Source organism: Emys orbicularis, chromosome 9, assembly GCF_028017835.1.
Source record: "Emys orbicularis isolate rEmyOrb1 chromosome 9, rEmyOrb1.hap1, whole genome shotgun sequence".
NCBI lineage: Eukaryota > Metazoa > Chordata > Testudines > Emydidae > Emys > Emys orbicularis.
In genome coordinates, this window is record NC_088691.1 from 79,756,741 (window position 1) to 79,767,101 (window position 10,361).

At 39.8% G+C, this 10,361-nt stretch overlaps 1 protein-coding gene across 1 annotated transcript in view; it reads left to right on the forward strand.

Moving 5' to 3' along the window:
• Positions 1-205, forward strand: part of MED12L (mediator complex subunit 12L) — a 306,083-nt gene extending 305,878 nt beyond the window's left edge. Inside the window, exon 44 of the mRNA XM_065411423.1 lies at positions 104-205. Within this exon, the coding sequence (XP_065267495.1) occupies positions 104-205 (102 nt within the window). The remainder of the gene's footprint in view (positions 1-103) is intronic.
• Positions 206-10,361: the final 10,156 nt, after the last annotated feature.

Consider the following 10,361-nt stretch of genomic DNA (forward strand, 5'->3'; position numbering starts at 1 on the left):
TGTGTTTTGAGAGAGGCATATACCATGCTCCTTTGATAAGACATTGATGCGTCATTCTGAATTGTGTGAGCATTTTTCATCTTCTCTGGTATTACTGTTGCAGTTTCCAAGACAAGGTTTGCAGCAGACACAGCAGCAACAGCAGACGGCTGCTTTAGTCAGACAACTCCAAAAACAGCTCTCTAGTAAGTATGCCCATCTATAAGAGGCATCTATTTTTCTGCTGTTTCTTTTCCATATTTAAAACAAGAAACATGAAAATGTAAGTATATCATTCTATTGACACCTTCAGTTCTGGTCTCTAGTAAAAGGACAGTTCTGAAAATGATACAACGACAAACACTGAAGATCAGATTCTGTATGTGACTCAGTACTAGCACATGCATTGGTTCCCACAGTTCTGCACAGAAGCACAGAGGTCCAGACCGAGTCATTTTCAGGATTAGGGCCTAATTGTTTGCCATCCTGAGTTCAGTCAATGTTATTTTCTCCTTCCATGTCCTATTTTCAATTGTGAGGATAAATCAGGAACATCATTGCATTGAATGTTTTCCTCGTTTTTCTCCAGCTATTTCTTGCTCATGTTTCAAACCTATTGACAAATTTATGTTATTATTCAAAACAATTGTAAGTGTGTGCACATCAAGACCAGTCTTTGACTAAATTTTTCATTTTTTGGAAAAATTTCGTAATGGTATATTTCAAAAAAATGAAAACAAATATTTTTATTGTTTTTGTTTGATTTGAAATAGTGGGAAAATTTCCACTCTCGGTTTCCTTTTTCCTTTTCTCCTGTTTTTTCTTTCTGGAAATTTCAGCACATTTAGAGAAAAAATATTTTGAATTTGGGGGTTTTTATTTCCCTCAGCACCTTTTTTTATCCCTTTTTTCACTGGAAAAGGTTTGAGAAAAGTGGAAAAGAAAAAAACTCACATTTTGAATTCCCCGTCCCTCTTTTCCTCCTTCTCTGGGAAAAAAAAAAGGTGAAGTGGGAAATAAAAAATGAAATTCTTCTAACTGAACTGAGATTTTTCAAAACAAAATGTTTTAGAAAAAATGTTTTGATTTTTTTCACTGAAAAGTGAGACTTTTTGAACAAAACAAAAAACATTAGTTTTCTTTTGAAAATTAAAATTTCAACCAACATTAAAGATTTCCTTTCAATAGACTGAAAAGGTTATAATATAATATAAAAACTCGGGGGCCACCAAATGAAATTAATGGGTAGCAGGTTTAAAACAAATAAAAGGAAGTTCTTCTTCACACAACGCACAGTCAACCTGTGGAACTCCTTGCCTGAGGAGGTTGCGAAGGCTAGGACTATAACAGGGTTTAAAAGAGAACTAGATAAATGCATGGAGGTTAAGTCCATTAATGGCTATTAGCCAGGATGGGTAAGGAATGGGGTCCCTAGCCTCTGTCTGTCAGAGGGTGGAGATGGATGGCAGGAGAGAGATCACTTGATCATTACCTGTTAGGTTCACTCCCTCTGGGACACCTGGCATTGGTCACTGTTGGCAGACAGGATACTGGGCTGGATGGACCTATGGTCTGACCCAGTAAGGCCGTTCTTATGTTCTTATGTTAAGGCTTTAGTTTAGGGAGGAGATGAATAAGAAAGTTATGTAACATATCATAGTATTTAGAAGATAAATTGGGTGCATGTCTCCAAGAACAAGGTTACAGCCAGTAAAATTGAAAGGCAACAAATTAAAAACTGATAAAAGGAACTACCACTTTACACAGCACATTAACCACCCCTGGAGCTTATTGACACATAACGTTACTGAGGTGAGCAGCGTTCTGAAAGAATATGAGATTTGTATGTCTAGTGAAATGTATAAGGAATGTAATGCCCCCTTATGCTTCAGGTTATAAACCAACCAGAGAGTGATGGGGGTTAGGAAAAAAAACATCGCCCAGGGGCAGGTTATTCCATTAGGGATGTCAGAGACAAGATCTCAGACTCTATGCCCCCTGGTGTGATCCAGTATGGCAATTCTTGTGTTGCTAGATAAAAATATTACATTTTACTGCAATCATTTTTTTAAAAAAGCTTAATCTTCCAGGACAGGTTGTAAATGTAAGATATAAAATAGTGAGTATGGGGCCTGCTATGATTACCAGGAATTGGGGCATTCAAATTTCCAGTGTTGTACAGTGCCAGTGAATTACCCATATTCAATGTCTACAAATCTTTATTCATATATTTTTTTAAACAGAAGCATTATTTCAGCGGGACCAGTCCCTATGAGAACTGAGGACAGAGTCTCTAGTTCAGGGGCGGGCAACCTTTTTGGCCTGAGGGCCACATCGGGATTCCAAAATTGTATGGAGGACCGGATAAGGGAGGCCTGGCCAACGCCCCCTATCCGCCCCCCCTCCCTGCTTCTCGCCCCCTGACGGCCCCCCCGGGACTCCTGCCCCATCCACCCCCCCCGCTCCCTATCCCCTGACCCCCCCCCCGGACCCTCCGCCCCTGACTGCCCCCCACCGCCCCATCCAACCACTCCTCCCATTCCTGACTGTCCCCCCGGGACTCCTGCCTCATCCAACCACCCCTTCTCTCTGACCGCCCCTGGAACCCCTGCCCCTGACGCCCCATCCAACCCCCCCCTCCTTCCTGACTACCCCCCCAGTACCCCTGCCCCCATGTTCCCCACCCTCTGGCCGCCCGGCCCCCTGACCACCACCCTCAACTCCCCTACCCTCTATCCAACCCCCCCGCTCCCTGCCCCCTTACTGCGCTGCCTGGAGCACCGGTGGCTGGCGGCGTTACAGCTGCGCTGCCCAGAGCACCAGAACAGGCAGCCGCGCCGCCCAGCTGGAGCCAGCCACGCCACCGCGCAGCACAGAGCACCGGGTCAGGCTGCAGCTCTGCAGCTGCGCTGCCCCAGGAGCTCGCCGCCCAGAGCATTGTGCCAGCGGTGCAGTGAGCTGAGGCTGCGGGGGAGGGGGAACAGCAGGGGAGGGGCTAGCCTCCCAGGCCAGGAGCTCAAGGGCTGGGCAGGAGGGGGCCTGTGGGCCGTAGTTTGCCCACCTCTGCTCTCATTGGAAAAAGATATGCAACTAAATTACTATTCAAGGGTCTGATCTGGATAGATTCTGAGCAGTCACATCTCCTGTGGAATTCCAGCCGGAGCAGAGGTTACTCAGACCTACTGATCAGGCCCCACATTTTTAGAAGTAAGCTAGTGTTTTTTTGGTCAGAATACTAACTTTATGGATTGATAAAAGAATTAAAATACAGTGTCACTATTTTCATCTTAAAAAGGTGTTCAAAACAAATCTTTATTCATTGGCAAGCTTTTCACAGAAGTTTTGATCTGACTGCAGTTAGCTAGGTGTCAACCTATTTGTTAATGGAGTAGTCCATTCAGCAGAGAAATGTATGCTCCTGTTGTATTAATTTAAATGGAATGTCTGGGCCAAAGGTGTTAACTATAACTCAGTCACTGTCTAACATTAAACAGTGTTAACCAAGATCCAGGGTTTGGTATACAGAGACCTCACCCTGCTTAGCACATGACACACACTATTAAAAATCCTTTTAATCTTTTGTTAAAAATAAAGAAAAGAAGGAAAAAACAGTTAAACATTTGAAATGTGAAGTATTAAATAAGGCCTTCGCTTTAACAACATCCCTTGTTCCCTTTCCCTTTAGCTGGAGAGAATTTTTAGAAGGAAAAACCCCCTTGTTTGACCGTCTTTTAGATGATATGAAAGTTGGTAATAACTGTTCTTTTGGGGAAAAGAGAAGTTAGTTGAGATGGGCTGGAGCTGCTGTTGTTGTGTTTAACATCTGATCCCATTTTATCCCAGGTGGTGTTATGGGATTTGACTGGAGCTGGTAGGGTGGCAATGTCATTTGGGTCCCTCTCTTTGCCCTGGTCTGGTCAAGACCGCTCCCAGGATCAGGACAGTGAAGGTGTGGGGTCTCAGGAGAGGGTGCGGGTGGCAGTCATGATGATGGTGAAGCTTGCTTCAGTAGCCAGTTTTTCTCCCAAAGTCTCTTTCTTGAAGGACCCACAAAGAGAATGGTGGCCAGAATAGTTCATCCCCTCATTGTTTTGTCCACCAAGTAGGTCTAGTTTCTGACACACCAATTTTGGTTCAAAGATTTCTGGTTCCACACTTACCTTGTTTACCACGCATGATCTCAACCATACCTTAAGTTATATCAGTAAGGCCCTATTGTTTGGAATAATTCAGTCTTTGTCTCCTTTTGTACCTTTTCCCATTAACATTTGTTGTTATAGGTTATTGTGACAGCTTATGAACTTGTACTCATGTTTTTCAGTTAACCTCACAGTTAGTGTAAACTTATCGGCCCAATTATCACAACACCCCTAAAGTCAGGACTGCAGAATGGACTTGCACTTGGGTCCCAGAGGAGAACTGTTTTTCATTACTAGTTAAGAAAAGCATGTTGACAATTCCATTATTTTTTCTAACCAATTGCAAGTATCAACATCCTGCTAGATCAAGTATGCGTGATTAAGTAATATTGCTTTGAGCGGCCTCATTTATGTTATGCAGAATACTACGATGCCAGGGTTGCTTCATATTCAAGATATCAATGCTGTGGAACTGCTATAGTTGGGAGAAGCTCCCACCTTTTGAGTGCTGGAAATTTTTTCTCTAAACTACGTTCAGGGGGGAAAAAAGAAAAAGAGAAGAATAAATATTGTCTATTAGTAATAGCCAGTTAGGTATTGGAACCTCATAATCTGTTAATTTATAGTTGGTCCATAGAATTTATTTTTCCCTCAGATCCTCATCCATAAGGTTCAGATGGGGGAAAATATAGGTGGTACAATACTTACCAGTCTGCAGTCCTAAATTAGCTGGATGTTCCTGACTTAAAAAATCATGGGTGAAATCCTCACCCCACTGAAGTCAATTGCAAAGCTCGCATTGGATTCACTGGGGTCAGGATTCCACCCTCTCAGTGAAATCTAACTTGATACCTTTTTTCCTTTCAGATTACAAATTTGGTTAATAAATGTAATAGAGCTGATGAAATATACTTAGACTTCTGTAAGGCAGTGGACTTGGTACCAGATTATATGTTAATATAAAATTAATGTAGCACACATTAAATGGATTAAAAGCTGGATAACTGATAGGCCTTCAAATGTAACTCTAAACAGGGAATTGTCATCAAGCAGGTGTGTTTCCAGTGGGATCCCACAGGGATCGATTTTTGGTCCTCCACAATTTAACATTTTTATCAGTGAACTGGAAGAAAATATAAAATCATCATTGATGAAGTATGCAGGTGACACATAAATTGGGGGAATCATAAATAACGAAGAGGAGGATAGAACTAATGTGATTCTGGGATGCATGAACTGGGGAATCTTGAGTAGGAGAGAGGTTATTTGACCTCTGTATTTAGGACTGGTGTGACCACTGCTGGAATACTGTGTCCAGTTCTGGTGCTCACAGTTCAAGAAGGATGTTGATAAATTAAAGCGGGTTCAAAGAAGAGCCCAAGAATGATTGAAGGATTAGAAAACATGCCTTAGAGAGAGAGACTCAAGTCGCTCAATCTATTCATCTTGGCAAAGAGAAGGTTATGGGGTAATTTGATTACAGTCTACGAGTACCTATATGGGGAAGTAATATTTAATAATGGGTTCTTCAGTCTAGCAGAGAAAGGTATAATATGATCAAATGGCTGGAAGTTGAAGCTAGACAAATTCAGACTGGAAATAAGGCGTAATTTTTTAACAGTGAGAGTAATTTACCAACAGTCGTGATAGATTCTCAATCACTGACGACAATTTTTAAATCAAGATTGGATGTTTTTCTAAAAGATATGCTCTAGAATTATTTTGGGGACGTTCTATGGCCTGTGTGATACAGGTCAGACTAAATGATCACAATGGTCTCTTCTGCCCTTAGAATCTATTAAATAGGCCCCAATCCTGGAAACACTTACATACTTAACTTTATTATCATGAGGAGTCATATTGAAATCAGTAGGGCTACTTACAGTAGTAAAATTAAGCACATCTGTAAGTATTTGCAATCCTGAGGCCTCAGTGATGAGCAAGTCTAGCATTACACTTATCAACATTAGGTTTTAGAGGAAACACCCAAGCAATAGTAATTAATAAATGAAAGCAGTTCATACCTCTTGGGTCTATAGTGTTTGTCTATCTACACTCAGGAAACCCTTTTGCACTGGTTTACATTTGGAAAGTTTCCTTCAGATGGTAAGAACTAAGAACTTCCTTCAGATGAGAAGACCTAAGAATTCTTCTTCCAAAGATTTTTGTCCAATGTGGGGTTGAGAGTGGGACCAGGGTTTGGTCACCCACAAATTCTGCTGATTCCCTGAGGGTCCAACCACCCACTAGTTGTGTCCCCATCGTCCATGACTCCACTGAAGCCAAACTGCCATAGGACAACCCTTGCCTGCTTAAAGGCAGGCGCATCCACACCATGCAGAAGGTACAGCTTGAAGTTAACAGGGTCTGGGACTATATTATCTTTTCTCTCAAATCTCCATATGATGGGAAGGGGCTTACATGTATCTGCACTCATCCTGCCCACCTGCAGGGTGTTGGAAAAGGATGTAGGATACTTTCTTGGAAGCAATGAGCCACCCTTTCAGAGAGGGGAAGTGTGATTCACATGTGGATCAGGGAAATATAGGTGGGGAGTCCTCCCTTTTTTTAATGAAAGGTTAAATGCTGCAGAAACTGATGAGACCATCAAAGAAATGTGGGTTACCCAGGAAAACAAGTGTTACAAAATAGTTGCTTTTTACTTTATCATTTTAGGCACGTCATTTGCTTGCACGTAATTATTGTTTGAAAGGTCATTTTAAGGGCCCATCCTGTAATCCTGGAGCAGACAAAGCTTCCCTGGAATTTTGTTTGTGGTGGGTGTGCAAAATCCAGCCCTTAATTTGCAACTGTTCAGCATTGAAAAGTCCTCATTTTCTGAATGGATAGTTCTGAGCCTTGTTTATTGCTTACTATGGTGATTTGAAATATAGGTATTTATTTCTTCATTTATAATTTTGTACAGTGCACACAACACATGTAAACACTTTACTTTATTTTTGTTATTTAGGTAACCAGCCACAACAAGGGGTGAACCAATATGGGCATTCTTCACACTTCTGAATCTGGAAGGTGGGATCAAGATGTAGTGTTATGTTTGCACTGAAGAAAAATCAAAATTCAATGCACTAGTTATTGCTAGAAAGCAAATTTTTAATTTTTTTCTCTTTAATTTTTTCAATACGTATTTTTTGTGCTGCAATTGATGTGAATATGTAACAAAGTGAAAGATTTTTTTTTTTTTTTTTTGCATTTAACTGGAATTAAATGTATGATTTGTGGGCCTATTTAAAGAACACAGTTGTTGCAAAGAATTTGGTGCTTTTTAGGGTACTGTTACTTTAAAAGGGTTAAAGAATGGATTTATTTATTTGTGGGAAACATATTTTCTTTTTTTAAGAACTGCACTGGACCAAACGACTGATTTGAAAGGCACTTCCGATTTTGGCATAAAGATTGATTTGTTCATTAAAGTGTTCTCCTTCGTTCTGCAACAGTAAAATGAGCATTGATTTAAATCATATTAATTTTGACTGTTTGTAATTTTCATAAGCACTTTATAAAGTTCTTTGTTTAAAAGTACCCAATTTTCTCTTGCTTTCATTGTGGAAAGAAGGTGCTGAAGTGGGTTTCTTGCTTGTATTAGAACTTCCTAAGATTTATATAAAAAGCCACAATGTAACAATAATAAATCTACTAGAAGTAGCTGTGCTTCACATTTTTCTTTTTAATGCAAAGTTCATTGGCAGTGAACCTTGTGAGGGTACAAAATGTGGTAACAAAGCCCTGAATAGCCACAACAGATTTTGCTCTAAATCCATTTAGGGCCTGAACCAAGTTCTGTTGAAATCTGATGACAATCTTTCCATTGACTTCAACGGGAATTGGATCTCTGGGTCTCGTGCTAGGTTCAACAAAAGTCTCTTTCCAGCTTTTGCCCTTTGGAAGTTTGTGCCAGGCTAGAAAAGCCCCCCCAAATCCCTTTTGCTGTTTCTGTAGTGCTCTAGCTGGGCCTCATGTCTATTGACCTTGACCTAAATGAGTTCTTCCTCTAATAGATGTATTTATTATTTATTTTGTATGGTAAGTACTTAAAATTTTGAATTTAATTCTTAATGTTGGGTGATAGTCTTGGTTGTGTAATGCATACTGCATTTATAAATTTGGTGCAAAAGCATAAGTTATACATTACATTTATTATAAAGAGATATAACTATTTTAACCTTGTTCAAGTATGTGGTATATTTGCTCATATTAGAGTAAAAAAATCAGAATAAATTTACTATGGGTTCATGTAATTTAAGAGTTAGTCCATATGATTTTTTTTTTTTTTTTTTTTTTAAGAATAAGATGCACAAATTTTGAATGTGAAACATGCAGGGCATTTCAAAATATATGGGAATTTTGTTCTCATGTTCTGTATTAACTCATCTTTTCATTTGCCATAATATAAGTGTACTGTTTGGTATCCTAGTCAGACTTATATTGAATAGAAAAGAGTCAGCACTCAGCAAACATTGTAGTACTGTATGACATCACAGATAATTAAATTTTTATAAACAGTTTAGTGTGGAAAATCATAATATCAATAATTTATATCTAATTCTGACTTCCACACTGCAAAGTCTTACCCGTACAAGCAACCAGTAGGATGGGTCAGCATCTTTACTGAAATAAAATTCTTGTGAACTGCTTTGTACATTGTGAAAATTATTTAGCTCAAAAATTCTTCACTTGACCATCTCAGCTTGTACAGACCTTTATCAAAACAGAAAGGCCACTCATTCCACTAAATGAATAGGTTGTCTGTTTTGAAAAGTTAACATATACCTGTACATTTATTTTCTTCTTTTTTGTACATTATTTCAAAAAAAGCCTGATGCAAGTTGATATTCCTGTCCTTTCAGGTGACTGCATATTACTAGAATAGTATCCACCACAGAAAAGCAGACTTAAGACCAGTTTCTGTCCTCAGCCACATACATACACCACCACTCACTGCAGTGGGGCATCGTGGTTTTAGCTGAGGGCAAAACCTGGAGGTGCATGTTTACTTAGTAGAATTTGTTTGTTTACAAATTAATGGCATTGAAAGTGTCAGAAGCAAAACACAATTTTAACTTTAATTTTCTTTCGGAACAAAGATTTAAAACTGTGTTAAACAAAAATAACCCAGATTACCGTCTAATCAACTTCAGTGGTCCCTGGGGACCTAGTCAGCAAAAGTATTCAAGGCTGCCTGTGCCTTGCAAAGCCCCAGAAGTTCTTGGGTCCTGACTCTGCTTGAGTCAAAGTTATTCAGCAAAAAAGATCAGGTTGAAACAATAGCTCTTTTAAAAACAAATGAACAAGCTGGCAACTTTTTGATCCTAAGGTTTTGGAACTGGCTAGGAAGCTCATGCAAATAACTTTGCCACCAACTCATTGTTCCTAGTTACTTTGAACTTCACAGCAAATCAGAATAACTGTTGTGTGTGACAACAATTAGGTTCTTCAAATGGTTCTAATTTTTGCTGCTTTTTCAATGAAAATGCGTTTTGGTTTCCTGTGGGCTAGGATTATTTCCCTTCGCTGTCCCTTGAATGGTTTGTAACAGGGGTGAAATTATTTGTTAATCCTCTGGGCGACTGTCCTTCAGTGCTCTTCATTGGGGACTAAAGACATTCCTGAGATTAAGCAAACAGAACTATTTAATCCAGCCAATTTTCTTCTACCTCTCTATCAGTACTAAGGAAGGAAAGAACAAGCAGCTTCATATATGTGGCTGATCTCAGGAAGTGATTGATCCACCACAAAACAGTCAGTCACGCTTTAGGCTGTGGCCTCTTTTTAAAGTTCTTCCCCAGCTCACTAAAATGTAGTCAAATGGGTAGAATCTGCACTCGGATCTTGGGAACATCCTGACCACGTTCTGAGTGTCAAGAACCTGCATGACCTGTGGGGTAATTCAATAGATGGGTTGTTAGTGTACAGGGGTTTCTGTTATGGTGCTTTTTGTGTGTAATCGAGCTATACCTATTTTTTCAATAATAGTTTTAAATATTGTATGACATTTTACTGATGTAAGGTACTAGGATGGTGTTACATGGTAGCAGCTGCTCTACACCGTTTCCTATATCCAACAGGTTTTCTGTGGTTACTGCTAAAGAGGCATTAATTTCTACTCTGCAATCTATGATCCCTGTTGGAAGGGGTCATAGAGCTCAGGTTATGGGCATGGAAACCAGTGCCAGCAAAACCAGCCTGCCATATTGCTGGTGAGGAAAGGACCTCAAGGAGTAA